At 42.3% G+C, this 19059-nt stretch overlaps 1 protein-coding gene across 3 annotated transcripts in view; it reads left to right on the top strand.

Annotated features, from left to right (window-relative positions):
* The first annotated feature begins 9131 nt into the window (after window positions 1-9131).
* The window catches only part of lama2 (laminin, alpha 2), a 398231-nt gene continuing 388303 nt past the window's right edge, over window positions 9132-19059 (top strand). For 2 of the 3 annotated variants that reach the window (XM_063034525.1, XM_063034534.1), the window contains exon 1: window positions 9138-9512. In XM_063034525.1, the coding sequence (XP_062890595.1) occupies window positions 9437-9512 (76 nt within the window). In that variant the 5' untranslated portion in view covers window positions 9138-9436. Of the gene's footprint in view, window positions 9513-19059 lie in introns of all 3 variants that reach the window. The other variant, XM_063034544.1, reaches the window with a different exon arrangement.

Consider the following 19059-nt stretch of genomic DNA (forward strand, 5'->3'; position numbering starts at 1 on the left):
TCCTGAGCAGGAACCCTTGCAAGTGCTACCGTTCTGGGTCAGAGTGGCCCTGGGAGCAATGAATGACTAAGGGGTAACTCCACTTTCCCCAAAGCTCTGAAGGTCCCCTGTCAGAGCCTCATCGCCGGTTGCAGTTTAGAGTCATATCCAGGACTGCAGAATCCATGCCTGGACTATTTCATGTATAGGCCCATGATAAATTCCTAACCATTGCTTGAATATACTGTACATAAGGAAATACTATTGGAAATACTTCATTCTTGCATATTTTGTATTATCCATTATATTCGAGGCTTCATATTGAAGTGTGTCATTGGAATTAAAGATGCCATGATTCATGCTTCCCACTATATTTGCCCTTTTAAAAACCTGAATTTGCAAAGGGGAGACTATCCACACCAGTAGCGTTCATGCTCCCGCATCTTGTAATTTCTGTGTTAACATCAGTAGCCCGTCTGATATTACCTGTTAATTTATTTCCCAGCATTATGCAAGAACTGTACAGTTTCACTGTATAATTACCCTATAGGTGTCTCATATCATTTGAAGTTGATCTATCTGAGATTATGCAAAGGTTTTGCATGCTGGATATCATAAAAAAAGGATAGTTAATAAATTATTACCCTAGGAAACAATTTAATTATAAATAGGTTCTGATTTTGTTCTCATGCAACAACTGATTTTCAAAGCAAATATTTCCAAGGAAAATATTCTTAATTTCCCCTGTTCCTCAGGGCAGAGTGCACTGCAAACGTGTAGGCCTTTGGTCCTGAAATAAATAGAGATTCTACCTTCTGGGAACTTCACCCTATGTCAGGGATTGCAATTTCAGTGGGAAGGCTTTCTCATTAGCATGAACATTACACAGGAGCTGGAAAGCTGTCCCAGAGGCATACTGTGTGACAGGTACAAAAGAATAAAACATTGGCATTTTGGAAGGGTGTATTTATGAAGTGTAATATACAGCAGAAAGATCAAGATCCGCAGGCCAGCATTCTCTGGTGAATTTTATTATGCATGACTGGAAGATCAAAGCTTTATATCATTTCTGGAACCTGCTTCTGGTGCATCAGGACTCTGGAGAAGGGAAGGTCAAAAAGTTAGGCAATTGCCGTTTACAAAAATTCTGAAGGGATTAAACAATGTTGATTGTGGCAGATTTTTTTTTTGTTTTTATTTTGTCTGCGAGAGAAGAATCAAAGGAATGGCCTTTTGCTTAAAGCAGAATGAATTCAACTAAATCTTGTAGCAGCTACCTTGATTTTTAACCACCTTTCTCCAATGTCCCACCCTCCCCCCAACCACCACCAAAAGGCTGGAAGGAATTGGATATGTGAGTAAAATCCTAAAAATCTTGCCGGTAGGCAGTTGCTTCCAGCTAGCGTAATATAAAGATCCTGAGCGAGGCTTCCACCGTAATGAGTTGGGATTTTACTAAAGATTTAAACATCACAGCTTGATAATGTCAGCAGCTTCACTTAACACCGTCCATCAGCAGTCACACTGATGCATAAAACAATTGGCCAGAAGAGGGCCCAGTAAATGTTTAAATTTTCTCTCTGTGAATTAGTGTTATGGAAGTATTGCTGCCCATTGACCAGGTCTTCAAGGTGTTCATGGACATTCACAATCTTTCTGGATTTCCAGACCCGGATATTCCCAATGATACCACAGTATTTCATGAAAACAAATACACTGCAAATACCTGTGGAGCAGAAAGCAGAATTAATGGTTCAGGTTCATATCTTTTCTCATTTATATCAACAGTTTAACTCTGTATTCCTCTCCACAGTTGGCACCTTCCCCGCTGAGTACTTCCTACATTTTGTTTTTATTTGAGATTTACACACAGTTGAGGTTCCACCAACTTCTGGATGTGTGCCCTAGTGCACAACATGTAAGATTTTAAAACTTATACGGTGCATTTTTCAGCATCCTACAGTCATCTCTCCTCAAATGTTCTGAATTTTATTGCTCACTAATCAGTTACTTTTAGGGATTTAATTTTTTTTCTTATTTTTAAAGCATATCCTGCATATTTGGTGGCTATATTTCATTTGGAATTTGAGGAGATTTGGTTGTTGCCTGAAACACTCAAAAACTTCTATAGATGTTTCGTGGAGAACATTCTGACAGGCTGCAGCACGGTCTGGTATGGGGGAGGGGGTGGATTGGGTGGGATTGGTTGGAGAGAAGCTGCAGAAAGGTGTAAAATTGGCCAGCTCCATCATGGGCACTAGCCATTGTAGTATCTGAGACATCTTCAGGGAGTGGTGCCTCAGGAAGGCAGCATCTATTATTAAGGACCCCCACCACCCAGGACATGCCCTCTTCTCATTGTTACCATCAGGAAGGAGGTATAGGAGCCTGTAGGCACACACTCAGTGATTCAGGAACAGCTTCCTCCCCTCTGCCATCCAATTCCTAAATGGACATTGAATGCATGAATTAACCTCACTATTTTTATTATTTCTGTTTTCGCACTACTATTTTACATTTACCTGTTTAATAAACATATACTTACTGTAATTCATTTAATTATTTTTTATATATTTATCATGTATTGCATTGTACTGTTCCCGTAAAGTTAACAAATTTATACTTTATAGTCGCCAAGCAAATTGACACGAGAGCGTACAATCACCACAGCGATATTTGATTCTGCTCTTCGTGCTCCCTGGAGTACAAATCGATAGTAAATATTAAAGATTGAAATTATAAATCATAAATAGAAAATAGAAAAGGGAAAGTAACGTAGTGCAAAAAACCAAGAGGCAGGTCCGGATATTTGAAGGGTACGGCCCAGATCTGGGTCAGGATCCGTTCAGCAGTCTCATCACAGTTGGAAAGAAGCTGTTCCCAAATCTGGCCGTACGAGTCTTCAAGCTCCTGAGCCTTCTCCCAGAGGGAAGGGGGACAAAAAGTGAGGGACAAAAAATTTCATGACATATGCCGGTGATAATAAAACCTGATACAGGTTTCCCCCGCCATCCGAAGGTAGGGTGTTCCTATGAAACGGTTCGTAAGCCAGAATATCGTAAAGCGAAGAAGCAATTACCATTTATTTATATGGGAAAATTTTGTGAGCGTTCGCAGACCCAAAAATGACCTACCAAATCATGCCAAATAATACATAAAACCTAAAATAACAGTAACATATAGTAAAAGCAGGAATGATATGATAAATACACAGCCTATATAAAGTAGAAATACTTTTCCACAATCATTGCCAGCACTGTTCTCTGTAGCGAAAATCTCATGCAAGCACTCTCCAGTAACCTTTAAGCTATGAAGCTGCCAAATTATACCAAGCAACACGTAAAAATACACAGCCTATGTAAAGTAGAAATAATGTTTGTACAGTATAGTATCACTTACGGGAATTGGGAAGACAGCTTGCCGAGCACACTGATGATGGTGTGTTAGGCTGAGTCGTCGGAGTTTGGGTAGTGCAGTGGCCCCCACCCACCAGGCCGCCGACCGATACGCGAAGCATGCAGGGGTACAGCAGTAGCCGGGACGCATCCAGCACACCTTTCAGAAAAAAAGCCAAAATAAACAAGCCAATTAATTAGGTGCCGCTTTCGGCTTTTTTCTTAAAGATGTGCTGTGTGCCCCTCGGCTACCGCTGCATTCTCTGCGGCTCAGGGGTTGGGGTGGTGGGACACTGGGGTGTTGTCTGTTTCCATCAGGGCAGGTAGCTCATCTTCTCCTATGTCTGCCTGCCTTGATGTCGAAGGTCGAGGTTCGTCATCTGCTGTGGCTGATGTGGAAGGCTTGCTTGACTGCTGAGCCTCGCGCATTTTTCTATCATACAGTTCTTTGTAAGGACTCAAACCATCCTGCAAATATGCCCTAAACTGACGTACCCTTTCAAAATTAAAGTCGTACTTTATCATTGCAGCAAAAATCTCACGTAGTTGCTTCGTGTTCAGCTCCTGAACGACTTCACTTTCGCAATTGAATTCAGTTTCGATTGTTATCCTTTCCTCTTCCAATTGCATCAGCTCTTCATCTATCAGTTCTTGGTCATGAGATGCCAAAACCTCTTCAACGTCATCCTCGTCAACTTCCACAAGCCAAACTCACTTTGTCCTTATTTCGTTCACCACGATCGAAACTCTTGATTATGTCTAGTTTTATGCTAAGTGTAACACCCTTATGAGCTCTTTTAGGCTTTTCCGATACCTTAGAACTCTTCTTGCTAACAGATGCTCACAGGCACGTGTTTAAGCAATGCCGGCGAGAATGCCATTCGGAATCTGGGGGAGAGCGGCTGCTTGGGGGGCGTGCTGCCTTTTATCACACACTGCTTTTTTCGCGCGCTGCCTTTCTTCGTAACAGTGAAAACACCTTCTGTTAGCGAAAACAGGTAACTAATGTAGGTCTTTCGTAACAGTGAGGTTTCATAAAGTGAACGTTCGAAAAGCGGAGGACACCTGTACTGATTCTGATTCACCCTGCTCATGGATGGTTTGTAACACTCCCATCAGGGAGGAGGCTACGTAGCATCCACGCCAGGACCACCAGACTCAGAGGCCGTTACTTTCCCCAAGCAGTAAGGCTGATCAGCACCTCTACCCAATAACACACTCCTCCACACTCTCAATAACATTGCTTTATCATTTCCTGCCAGACACTTCTGTGCCTAGTTTGACTTTTATAGGCATCCGTTAGTCTCATGAGACCATGGATTTGCGCCTTGGAAGGTTTCCAGGGTGCAGGCCTGGGTAAGGTTGTATGGAAGACTAGCAGTTGCCCATGCTGCAAGTCTCCCCTCTCCACGCCACCGATGTTGTCCGAGGGAAGGGCATTAGGACCCATACAGGTTGGCACCGGTGTCGTCGCAGAGCAATGTGTGGTTAAGTACCTTGCTCAAGGACACACACGCTGCCTCAGCCAAGGTTCGAACTAGCGACCTTCAAATCACTAGACGAATGCCTTAACCACTTGGCCACACGCCAGCCCAGAGGTTAGCACAACGCTTTACAGTACCAGCGACCTGGGTTCAATTCCCACCTCTGCCTGTAATGAGTTTGTATGTTCTCCACATGGCCGCATGGGTTTCCTCCCACAGACGTATTGGTGGGTAGGTCATTCTAAATTGTCCTGTGATTCGGCTGGGTTGCTGGGTGGCGTGCCTTGGAGGGCTGGAAGGCCTATTCCACTCTGTATCTCGATATAAATAACTAAAAGAATGAGAAGGTGGGGAAAGGAGAAGGAGTACAAGCTGCCAGGCGATAGGTGAAACCAGGTGACGGTGAAGGTAGGTGGGCAGGTGAGATGGGAGGGATGAAGTAAGAAGCTGGGAGAGGATAGGTTAAGAGGTAAGGGGCTGAAGAAGAAGGAATCTCATAGGAGAGGACAGGGAACCATGGGAGACAGGGAAGGAGGAGGAGCATCAGAGGGTGGTGATGGGCTGGTAAGGAAAAGCGAAGGGGTAAGAGGAGAGCCAGAATGGGGACTGGAAAAAGAGAGAAGGGGGCCATCAGGGTGGAGGTGTTTTTGAGTTGTACTAAAGATTCTCTGGCTCAGTTCTGGCTTAAAATGGGTAGCACAGTGGTTCCATTTAGCACGTCAGGTGAAGGGTCTTGGCCAGAAAAATTGACTGTTTATTTCCTGTCATAGATCCTGCTGAGCTCCTCCAGCATTTTGTATGTTTTGCTCAAGATTTTCAGCATCTGAAGAATCTCTTGCTGTGTGGGCATTTTTTTTGTCAAAAAGAAGTGTGCAAGTCATCAAGTTATTTGGTCACTGTAAATTGCCCCTAGTATATAGGTGGGCAGTAGAATCTCAGGGAGGATTGCTGGGAATGTTGGAAGAAGAAAATGGGATTGGGTAGGATTAATAGAAGGCCCGGTACTTGATGGATGGCAACCTTGATGCATTGAAGAGCTTCTTTGTGTGGTGCATCTCTCTATGACTCAGTGATTCTAAAATCAAAGAGGGAACATTGTACCCAGTTTATGGAAGAAAATTGCTTCACATTTGTTTCCAGAAAATAAAAATTACCATTGCCAATTCCATTCAGTGACCACTTTATTCAGTACCCCTTGTATTGAAGTGGGTACTGAGTGTATGTTCATGAACTTCTGCTGCTTTAGTCCACCCACTTCAAGGTTTGATAGGTTATGCATTCAGAGATGCTCCTCTAACAGGTGGTTAACAGGTTCATTTACAATCAAAGTATGTATGCCATATACAACTCTGAGATTCGTCTTCTCCAGATAGCCACGAAACAAGGAAAACCATGGAAGTCAGTTCAAAGAGAAACAGCAAACCCAACTCCTGCACAAAAAATAGCAATGTGATCATCAACCATCCCCCCACACAAAAAGCAACAAGAACATTGACCCCCCCCCCCAAATGCATGGTTATTTGAGTTGCTGTCGCCTTCCTGTCTGTTTGAACCAATACTGGCGAATCTCCTCTGACCTCTCTCAATAACAAGGCATTTTTGATCACAGAACTGCCATTCACTGGATGTTTTTTTTTTGTTCATCTCACCATTCTCAGTAAACTCCAGAGAACATTGTATGTGAACATCTGCAGTTTCTGAGATAATCATACCACCCTGTCTGGCACCAACAATAATTTCACGATCAAAGTCGCACAGATCGCATTTCTTTTCCGTTTGGTATGAACAGTAAGTGAACTTCTTGACCATGTCTGCATGCTTTCATGCATTGAGTTGCTGTCACATGATTGGCTGATTAGAAATTCACATTAACTAGCAAGTGTACAGGTGTACCAAATAAAGAGGCCACAGGGTGTATGTACACACACAAATTTCCTCACATTGTTCAGGACTCACAAGTCTGCCTTTATTTAACTTAAACACAAGAGATTCTGCAGATACTAAAAATCCCGTGTAACACATACAAAATGCTGGAGAAAGCAGTAGCAGTCGCCAAATGGGCTGAGACCCTTCGGCAGGACTTCTTGTTTAACTTTTTGTCCAATTCCCTGCTGTCAGCCTTCAATATCCTGCCTTCCTCTTTCTACAAATTTGCCAAAAAAATTCCCTGATCATTGTGTGCTTTTCAATGAGAATCTGTGTACTGTTACAGTATAGTAAATAATAAACAAACAAGCTTTTGGCTGGAAATCTGAAATAAGAACAAAAAAATGCTCCAAACACTTAGCAGTCATGCAGCATCTGTGGGAAGGAAAAACTTTGTAAATGTTTCGGGTAAAAGGCACCGTGAGAATAAAAGAAAAAAATAACAAGTAAGTTTTACATTGCATAGAGCGCAAGGGAGGGATAGTTTATTTTAACCAGATTACTAAGATCATTTGATGCCAATTCCTGTACACATGTCTGAAGGAGAATTAAGTAATTGTTACTCAGGATGCAATGCAGAACAAAAAATATCACAATAAGATAAACAACAGAACAATAATGATAAAAAGCACAATAAATATGTAAGATAACTTATATACATTGATTGCATGTCCATAAAGTGAGGCTAGGCACAGGAGTGTCTGTACATAAGGTGACTGACAGGAAATGATAAAGTAGTGGTGGTTGAGGTTAGAGGGGTGAGCTAGTGGATGGAGGTGTTGATCAGCCTCACTGCTTGGGGAAAGCAACTGTTTTTGAGTTTGGTGATCCTGGTGTGGGTGCCATTTAGCCTCTCCCTGATAGGAGAGGGACAAGCAGTCCATGAGCAGGGAGGGTAGAACCCTTCATGATGTTACTGGCCCTTTTTCAGGGCCTTTCTGTATAGATGTCCTTGATGGTGGGTAGGCTGGAGCCAGTGATTCATTGGGGATTTTTGACTACATGTGTAGAGCCTTCCTGCCTGCCACAGTGCACTTTCTGTTCTATACAGTGACACAGCTCGTTACAATGCTCTCTACTGTGCAACTGCAGAATGACCTGGGTATGGCTGTGCATAGCAGACATCCCACCTCTCCCAGAAGCTCCAGGAGTCTCCCGCATATTAATAGTGGCTCCCTGATGCCCGCAAATTATATACAATGTCATGGAAATCAATTTTTTTGAGAGCAAGAGAGAGAAAGCAAGAGAAAACGCGAGCGACCACGAGAGAGCACGTGCGAGAGAGAGCGCGCCATGGCAGAGTGTTCCAAAAAAAGAAAATGTGAAATGTACTTCACCCCAGACTACCCTAAAGTGTACCCTTGCTTAATAGGGGTCAAAAATAATGGCAGTGTTGCTCGCTGCGCTGTTTGCAACAGTGATTTTTCTATTGCCCATGGTGGGTTAAGACTGTAAAAGATATGTTGAGGTGAGTTTAACAGGTGTCATTCATTCATTAGCATAGCTAACGTTATTTAAACTAGCTGGCTAGCTGTTCAGGAGCTACTCTATTGCAGACATCCCACCTCTCCCGGAAATTGATGGTGCTAGCTCCCTGAAATGAGTTTTTGCAGGGTGGGATGTCTGGCATAGTCCATCTCTCTTCAGCCTCCTCAGAAAGTAGACGTCTTGCAGAGCTTTCTTGATTGTGTACAACATGTTCAGGGTGCAAGATATGCACGCATGGGAGTCTGAAACTGCTACAGCTTCCACTGCTATGCCGCCAAATAAAGAGGGGTGTGAGTGCTGCGAGTTCTCCTGAAGGCAATAAAGGGTCTCGGCCCAAAACATTGACTGTTCGGTTCCACAGATGCTGCCCGACCTGCTGAGTTCTTCCAGTGTTTTGTGCGCGTTGCTTTGACCCCAGCATCTGCAGAGCATTTTGTGTTTACCATCTCCTTTGTCTTGTTGACTTTGAGGAAGAGGTTATTTGCTTGGCACCAGGCCCCCACTTTTTCCACCTCCTCTCCGTGAGCTGTCTCCTGGTTGCTGGTGATCATTATCGTGTCATTAAAGAACTTGACAATGTAATCACTCAGATGTTGGGCTGTGCAGCCGCGTGTGAGGAGGGTGTGCACCGGAGCGCTCAGCACGCAGCCCGGGGGTGCTGCGGATGACGGGGGAGAGGTTATGGTCTGTTCGGCAGTCCATCACCCACTTGTACAGTGGTGTATTTAGGCCGAGGAGTGGGAGTTTGTTCACCAATGTTTACGGGATGCTGAATACATCGTTTGAGTTCCTGCAGAGTATTACAAAGTGAATTCTCTGTGGAAATCAATTTAAAAAACACATAATTCGGCATTAATGTACATGGAAACATGAAATGCAATCGATTGTAAAATGCATGCTACTCTAACGCACGTTTTTTTCTGGCCAGGTGTCCGGACTTGGTGATAAATCCGCGCTGCGTGAGCGGAGCAGCGTGTTTGTGTTGGGGGTTGGATGCCAGGGGGCGCGTGATCTCCCTATTCCACCTCCTCGTGCGGAGAGCGTGAGAGCTCGGGACGGCAGCGCGGACTCCGGTCAGTGCCGAGCAGCGGGAAGAAAGTTTGCAGCTGAAGTGAGCGACAGCGCTGGGAATGAAGTAGGAGAAGAATTAAAAAGTTCCTCAGGATGAAAACCTTTGCTTCGCTTTTGTTTGCAGTGACCACGCTGTTGTGCTGGTATTGCAGCCATGGTCAACAGAGAGGTGAGTGAAAAGTGACAGTGAAATTAGTAAATACTCATTGCCGGTATTAATAGATTTCTGAAGACTTTTGAGATGCGCCCACCGACGTTTAGACTGTTGATGTGCGATATACTGCATTAAAGTCACGGGGAGTCCTAATTTAAGTGAGCATTTTTTATGTCTATGGGAAATACATTCCTAAGCTAAAGCTTAAGAGGTAATCATAAAATGCCATAAAAGCTTTAGGACTGCAATAACGTACTGTTGATGTATTGTGCCTTGTATTTGAATACTGTACATATGAAACGGAAACATTTATCAAACAGAATGTTGATTTCTTGAATTTAACTTGTATTAAATTATTGAGATAATTTAGATGTTGACATTGAGATGTTGGAGAGAGATGAAGATAGAAAAATAATCCAAACATTTTGTTGTATGTTTATTAAGGTAATTTGTATCTGAGAATATAGAGTAGTGAAGTTTATTTACAGACCTAAAATTGAATTTGAGAATTGAAGTTTAAAATCTTGAAGGTTGCAATTAATTACTTGATTCCATTCCTGAAATTACAACATTTATTATCAATAATCTTGCTTCTTACCAATTTGCATGCTATTGCACTGCACAAAATCAATAGCTTTAATGACACTCCCTCTATAAAATATCTATTACAGGGTCCTAGTCTCTTTCCAGTCTTTTCATGATTGCTTCTAGGTTAAATTGAACATAAGGAAGTTTTAAAAGAATATAATTTGCTATTACAAGTTGGGTGAGAATGTTTTCATTGATGTGATCAGCTCATGTTGGAATTGTGTCTGCGCCAATGCAGAGATTAATTTGTCCAGTTTAAATGGTAACTTGCAGAAGTTTAGCCATTAAGCAAATCCTTTGGCCTGTGTGAGATTTGAGAAGTGTGAGATTCTCTGTCTGCGTTTTTAGCTCTGAACAGGAATCTGAGATCAGCACTGAAGTTTTAATAGATAATGAGTGACCACAGAAGTTTGCAAATGCGTAGTTGTTTGTTGTGCACAAACATTTAGTGCAAATGAAGAAGTTTGTAAAACACTCTTCTCATACTCTTGGACCAGTCTTCACACTTTCTGGATATCATACCAAATTTACCTCTTCTGGACGTGGAATGCCTATTATGTTGGCCCAAATTGTCCCAGTGTCCTTTCTGTGGTAAGCTACTAGGGAAAACGTGCCTTAAACTGACCTAACAACATTGACAACTGGCTAAAGCCCAATCTCCTGCTAACCTCTTCCAGAACAGATTGAAAGACGTGTGCTGATCATGGATAGAGATGTTTGGGCAATGTTGATTTTTTCAGTGCATAAGCAGATGTCCCTGATCTGTTGGTATTTACCATCAAAAGTTGGGTTGAGGATAACCACAAGGCCTTTCCACCAAATGAAGGGCCTAAGGCAGGAATGCATGATTTAAAGCACAGGCATTCCAGCTCTCCAGATGAGTGCAGCTCCAATAATTCACGTGAAGCTCAACGCCATCTACAGCAAAGCAATCACATTGTTGGTATCCATCTGCCACCTAACACTTCCTTCTTTTCCACACTGGTGAACAGTGTGTACCATCTACAAAAGCTACTGCTGTTGCTTGCCTAGCCTAATCTGAAGGCAGTTCCCAATCCCACAACCACCATTAATTTTTTTTAGATTATGAGGACGCGCAGTCCTCCTTTATTGTCATTTAGTAATGCATGCATTAAGAAATGGTACAATGTTCCTCCAGAATGATATCACAGAAACACAAGACAAACCAAGACTGAAAAACTGACAAAAACCACATAATTATAACATATAGTTACAACAGTGCAAAGCAATACCGTAATTTGATAAAGAACAGACCATGGGCACGGTAAAAAAAAGTCTCAAAGTCTCTCGAAAGTCCCATCATCTCACGCAGATGGTAGAAGGAAGAAAAACTCTCCCTGCCATGAGCTTCCAGCGCCGCAAACTTGCCGATGCAGCATCCTGGAAGCACCCGACCACAGCCGACTCTTGAGTCCGTCCGAAAACTTCGAGCCTCCGACCAGCCCTCCGACACTGAGCACCATCTCTGCCGAGCGCTTCGACCCCGGCCCAGGCAACAGGCAATAGGCAAAGCCGAGGATTTGGGGCCTTCCCTTCGAGAGATTCTCGATCGCAATTTTACTAAGAAGAGCATCATGTGACTGGGAATACCCCTGCCAAGGTTCATACCAGTCTGACTTGGAATATATCACTGGTTCCGAAAGCACTCTGGGAACAGCTTCACCAGTAAGGATGTAGTGATTCAAGTAGATGGCTCTTCACAACATTTTCAAGAGCAATTTGGTATGGGCAGTAAATTACGATTATGCAAATAATGGCCAAATCTTGAAAACAAGTATTAAAAATATTAAAATTACAAATATGGGAGGAGATTAGCCCTGTTATGTAATCTATTGAGAGATCCTTACATTTAACTTTGTAAAATCTAATTGTTTAATAAATGACTTGTATGTGGCCAAGAGACTATTAGACAGTGCTTTCATATAGTAAAATTCTATATATTTGACAGGTATATTACCAAACAATATTTGGTACCAAACTACCTGAAGAAATACCTGATATACTGATTTAAGTTTTTCTCAAAGACATACACTTTAAGGAGAACCTTAAGGAAATAACAAGAGAATTGAAGTATTTTAGCATTTGAAGTCATGGCTGGAATCAGAATTAAGTTTAGTATCAGAGGCATATATCATGAAATATATTGTTTTCTGGAGCAATGCATAATTTTAAAAATGATGGATTACAATAAGAAAAATATACTGTGTGTGTGTATATATATATATGCAAAATAGAGCAAAAAAAGAAAAATAGTGAGGTTGTGTATGTGGGTTCATGTCCATTCAGAAATCTGAGGGCGGTGGGGAGGTTGTTCCTAAATTGTTGAGTGTATCTCTTCAGGCTCATGTACCTCCTTCTGCCGATGATAGTAATTAGAAGAGAGCATGCCTTGGGTGATCGTGGTCCTTAATGATAGATGCTGCATTTTTGAGGCATCGTCTTTTGAAGATGTCTTCCATGCTGTGGGTGACTATTGCCCATGATAAAGCTGGCTGAATGTGCAACTTTCTGCAGCTTTTTCCCAATCCTCTGCAGTGGTTCTTCGATACCAGCTGATGATGCCACCAGTTAGAATGCTCTCCATAGTACATCTGTAGAAACTTGTGCGAGTTTTTGGTGACCCACCAAGTCTCCTCAAACTCCTGATGAAATACTGTCATGCCACCTTTGTATTTGCATCAATATGTTGGGGCCAGGATAGATCTTCGGAGATGTTGACTCCCAGGAACGTGAAACTTCTCATCTTTTCCACTGCTGATCCCTGAAGTCCACGAGCATTTCCATGGTATTTCTGACGTTGAATGCAACACAACTCAACCAGCTGATCTATCGCACTCCTTTACACCACCTCATCACCAACTGAAATTCTGCCAACAATAGTGTGTCATCAGCAAATTTCAGGTAATCCAAGGCTAGTATGATGTTATCTGCTGTAGTCCTGTTGTGCAAAGCAAATATGGTGGCTCCAGGTCCAGACCACACAGGGTCAGTGGATGCTGCAGGGATTCGCACAGGTGTAGTTTTATTCTCCCTTTCAAAGCGTGCATGAAAGGTGTTGAGCTCATCTTGGAATGAAGCATCACGGCCATTCATGATGTTAGGTCTCAACAGGGGCTGGAGCAAATTAGATCAGAATAAAGTTAATTTTAAGTGGAATTTTTGCTTAAATGGGAGTTCACTGAGGGGCTTCCATGCCACATAAGGAAATGATTACAGATAAATCAAATTAGTCTGAGATTGGAATACATGCAACTCAGATGAGGTAAATATAGTGATTTTCTCTCCTTGATGATGAATAATTTAAAATTTCAAAATCGATCTAGCTTGTTTAAACAATTATTTCCAGATTTCTAAAACTGAATACATATTGTTAAGCTTTCACAGTCGGATTTAGACATCTGCCTACTAAATGGAAAACTTGGCACTGTCTTCACTTTGTAAGGACAATGTGATTGAAAATCAGTGTAGTAAGGAAATTGAAAAAATATGTTTAATTTCCAGGAATTGTATAATTTGCAACACTTGTCATTGTACGGCCCTACCATAATTTACATTTTTACGATAGTAAATTTGTATTGTTTAAATAATTAAAATTTAATTTAACTTGTAAAGCAGTGAATATTTTAGTATCAGTGCTGGCTGCTGAAATCCCAAGAGTGAAAATTCATGGCTGACTGAAAGCTATAAAACCACTTCAGGTGAATTGTACTCTTAACACACTCATAATTCCCTCCATTTTAAATGAGGCGACCTTTTGCAATTTGATAGCAATCTGAAAAGAAAACATACTGTTAATAAACATAGTATTGGTGTAATTTATAAATGGAATGAAGAATATCAGTATTTGCTCATGTATGTTTCAGTAAAGTGAGTCAGATTGTCAATCAGGTCCCTGATAATAAGGTTGTGCACTACTTGATTCGGGGCTAGTTCTCAATGTAAAGTTAATGGGTTGGACCCAAACCTAGAGAAACAGCAGCCAAGAAGACTCGGTTTCTGAGTTCCTTTGGTGCCTGACAAAAGCAGGAAAAGTACTTGCCTAGAAATTTGCCTTTGATCAATAACTCTAAATGTACTATATACTTCAGTGAATTACTTTCTGCCTTTCATTCATTACTTGGAAATAGAGATTAATACAGTATTATAAAGCAGAACATATCCCGACAGTGCTGTCATTGAGATTTTAGCTGAGGCCAAGTATAGAGAAGATTGTCATTTTTGCAATACTAGAAGAGTCAAAGTCTTTTCTGGAATGGGATAGCATCTTTTTCTCCAAGGGCTGTACGTGCCAGAGGCTTGCCATTTCTGAAAAATCTAATGAATGGTGACACTTGCATTGTCAGGTAAATATAACAATAAAAGAAAAAACTGCTTCAGAGATGTTCACTTGTTTCTTACACCCATCATTTGTCTGTTTAATGGCGAAAACTTTCCTCTTGGGTCCCTTTTAATGCTTCTCCTCTCGTTTTAAACTTATGCCCACTAGTCTGGTTCTCCCCTCCCCTGGGGAAATGACTGGTGATCTATGGCCACTCTATCTATGGTCGTCATGATTTTATGAACATTTACCAAGGTCACTCCTCAGCTTCCTACACTCACAAGGAAAAAAAGTTCTTAGCCTATCCAACTTATCCTTATAATTCAAACACTGCAGTCTCTGGTGATCAAATATTGCTTCAGAGCTACTTTTGAGGGAAGTATGCTGTAAAACAGCCAGTTTTCTCGAAGTTCTTGATGTGTTGAAGCTTTTTCAATTTAAGCGCCTCAATTTAGAAAGTATTAGATTCTTTGTGAGATGGCATGGCTCAATTGGAAGCCGTGATTGCTTCCATTCGTGGGCTGAACTCTGAGGAGCCCAAAATGCATTTCAGGTGTCTCTCTTAAAGGGATGAATTGAGTGAGATTGAAAGGGATAGAAACCTGTGCATTGGGACTGAACACTAGCAACTTCTTCTCCGAGTCAGTGACGTACCCAAAATTCATTCTTTTCCACTGAGTCTTCTGATATTCTTCTTAGAGGCACCTATGGTAAAACATTTTTATCCTTATTTTATGATTGTTGAAAAATAGGAAAGTAAACTAGAAATATTAAATGAAACAATAAACTTTGAATTTTTGGCAACTCAAGTACAAGCACGATTAACATTTTGGGTTGATATCTTTTCATCAGCACATGGAAAATATAGAGCTGATAGTGTAATGGTTAGTGTAACACTATTGCCAGCCCAGCAACCCGCATTGAATTCCTGCCGCTGTATTTAAGGAGTTTGTATGTTCACCTCATGACCGGGTGAGTTTTCTTCAGGTGCTCTGGTTTCTTTCCATATTCCAAAGGCATGCAGGACAGTAGTTCAATTGGTCACATGGGTGTAATTGGGTGGTGTGGGCTCGTCGTTACTGTGCTCTACCTACAAATAAAATGCAAATATGCATATTTTAAGTTGCAGAAAAGAGTGAAGAGCGGAGAGAGCAGACCTCGGGTAGAATGGAGGTTGAGTTGTGCCAGCTGAGAGAGGTGCTGGAGTCAATAGTAGAACCAAGGTCCTGTGGCCCAACCAGGCTGCCTAACTGAGCTAGTACTGTTTGTCAGTGTTTAGCCCATATCCCTCTAAACCTTACCTGTCCATGTACTTGTCCAGATGTCTTTTAAATTATGCCTGCCCATACCAATTACTCTGGCAGTTTATTGCACATCCTCACCCGTACGTGGGTGTGTATGTGTGGGAGAGGGGACTTCCCTCTTGGATTCCTTTTAAGTACTTCTCCTCTCACTTCAAGCCCATGCCCACTAGCTTTGGACTATCTTATCCTGGGGTAAAGACCGTGACAATTCACCTTCATCGAAGTCCCTTGTGATTTTCTGAACATCTACAAGGTCAACACTCAGTCTCCTACATTCCAGGTGGACAAACAAGTCCTGGCCTATCCAGCCCCTCCTTGTAATTCAACCTCTCCTCTCCTGTTAACATCCTTGTAAATCTTTGTCACCTTTTCCAGTTTAGTGACGTCCCTCCGACGACAGAATGACGATAAGCAATGGCACTCAAATCGGTGCGTTCTTTTCTCATGGCAATGCGTTCTTGTTTCTGGAGCTCACCAACCGACCGGCCATTTCCCGACGTTCTCCAGGCGTGGCATGGAGTACTTTGGGCTGCAGCCCTGCGTGGCACTGTGGATGATTGATTCCAGGCCAGTGCTGCCAACTGATGCATCACAGGAAAAGGAACATCAGGACTTTGCTGCAGTGGATGTGTGGACAGAGGTCTCTGTCTCTGTTTCTATTTCTCCTTGCTGCTGATCTTTAAGTCGGAAAATCTTGGAATAAAAAGCAACGCGGCAGGTAGTAACATCATAACAGTGACTGTTGGTCTCCCCTTTTGCTGTGAAATGGGTGACATCTCTCTGTACCTTGTTAGTGAGCTAGAGAGAGCCCGGGTAAACAATAGTTTTTGTTACCGCAGGTCATGCTCTCACTTTGGGTGCTTTGCTATTATTTGGTGGGTGGTGGGGGCTCACGCTTTTTTTTCTGAAGGGGGTGGGGTTTGCCTTGCTGCTGCTTGCACGGTGGGGGTGGGAGAGGGCTTTGGGTTCTGACATTTTTCTGTTGTCCATTCTTTTGGGGTTCTTTTTTGTAGATGTCTGTGAAGACTAAGTATTTCAGGTTGTATATTGTATACATTCTCTGATATCAAATGGTTCAAATAGTTCCATTTAATATGTCAAAGGTTTGTTAATCACATATGGTCACTTCTGAGATGAATGGGGACAGATGAGGAAGGTTAGTGGGGGGGAATGTTGGAAATGTAAGATATAAAACTGAAGAAGATCTGGAATAAGAGAGGTCACAGGAAATATCTTGAAGGGAAGATCTAATTCTGTTATAAACTGATGATCTTTCATCGGAACTGTACAAAGTGAAAAGGCTTGTTATCTGAAGTTGTTGAATGTCAGTTACCAATGGGAACAAGAGATTTTCTTTCTTAGGTTTATCAGGCTTCAATTAAACCTAATAAAGCTCCAATAAAGATTTAGCTTTTTTTTTTGTCAAATGTAAATTAAACCAAGCTGTCTAATTGAGCTAATCAAAACTTAATGGTGAAATGCATCATTTGAGTCAATGATCAACTTAGTCCAAATGTGCTGGAGGCAGCTGCAAGTGCTGCCATACTTCTGGCACCAACACGAGCATAGTATGCTCATAACACATTAACGGTAACCTGTACGCTGTTATAATGTGGGTGGAATATACAAACTCCTTGTAGACAGCGGCCGGAGTTGAACCTGTTACGTACCCCGTAACTGGGTTGCCAAACCAGCAGAAATGGATCACTCAGTTGGAGTCTGGAGTACTAGAACTAAGAAAGTTTTATTAAAGAAACGAGCAACACAGTAATCGAAAGGATAATAAATGCAACAGTTCAACAATGATAACCACACATGTGCACAGAATTAAGATAACAGCATCAATCAAGCTCTATCGTTGTCTAGGGGTAAATGACCAAATTTCAAAATGACTCAAAGTTCAGTTCGCAGTAATCGTTGCCATGGCGATGGACAAGGTGGGGGAAGAGACAGAGAGAACAGGAACAACTGATCATTCAGAACACTGCTTCACTCACAGACCAGCGAGATGGCTCACAAACAGCTTTTGGGCGGGTCCTTGGTGATGTCACCTGAGGTCACCGACTGTGACCCCTCCTCCAGATGCGGTCGATCCTCTGCAGTGAACCCGGCACCCAGGCAAGGGCGGACACACACCGGGTTCCCGCTGATCGTACCTTTCCACCCTTGTCGTTGTCTGGCACTTCTCACCCACTCGTGAGAGGCGCACCGCTTCCAGGGTCTCGTTACCTCGGGTGGCGTGTGTGCCTGTCTTAGCGAACCTGTCCCTTTTTATCCCCCTGCTGGGGTATCGCCTGTCCATCACTTCAAACAGTTCAGGGTTCAAAGGGGGGAGCCACTCCAGACAGCTCTCTCTCCCACATCCCTTCATTACACATCTCCAGACGCTGCTCCATTGTTCCTTATCTCTCCTTCCCCTGAGGGCAGGTGGCAGACCAACTGCTGATGCCACTGATGCTAGCCCAGGCCAGCAAACATCTTAATTTTATGTGTACTCTCGTAACAAACCCAACTAATGATCGCTGGCTCTATAATATGTTGTGTTAACCGCTACACTGCCACGCTGCCCCAACAATAAGGAATGAACAAAGGAGGTCAGAGTGGGAATGGGCTCCCATATTAAATTAACGTATTGGTAGTACAGGATCACCCTTATAACCTGTAAAGAAGTTGCTCAGACTAGATTTGGTCAATATAGAATTGATCGTACTGCGAGCTCCACTGTGTTGGCAGTACGAATGATTCATTGATTTAACTGGATTGTAAGAAGGGAAGAAGCCAAAGAGGTTCTATGAGAAGCCACAATGGAAAAAGTGGTCCTCATACCATCATACTAACCATGCCCCTCCACCCTTTCTGCAGCTTAATTCCAGCATGTTTTCTGTCTCTCCCAGTTTTGAAGAAGGATCCTTGACCTGAAACATTAACTTTATTTCCCAATATCCCAACATCTATTGTGTTATGCCTACTCAGGATCTTGAATCTTTCAATAGGATCAACTCTCATTCCTCTGATGGATATTCACTGTCCCAGGGCCTTTTTCACCAAACTCAGCTCTCTAACAGGGCAGCTGACCCTTACAGGTGTCAAAGATGTTTTTGAGTAAGTTAAACTCCCAACCAATATTCCTTGCTCAGCTTATTGTCATAAACAAGAACCAGTTCTTAATGTAGGGATAGCTGTGCAAGCAAACAGCACTGTCTATAGAGTGCTGGCTGCTGGCCATCACACTTCTAAACCGGAAAGAATATATATCTAAATTTTCACTGCTTGTAATAGGATAACTATGTCATCAAGTAAATTCCCCAAGTTTAAAGAAAGTAGATATTAA

Source organism: Mobula hypostoma, chromosome 2 (assembly GCF_963921235.1).
Source record: "Mobula hypostoma chromosome 2, sMobHyp1.1, whole genome shotgun sequence".
NCBI lineage: Eukaryota > Metazoa > Chordata > Chondrichthyes > Myliobatiformes > Myliobatidae > Mobula > Mobula hypostoma.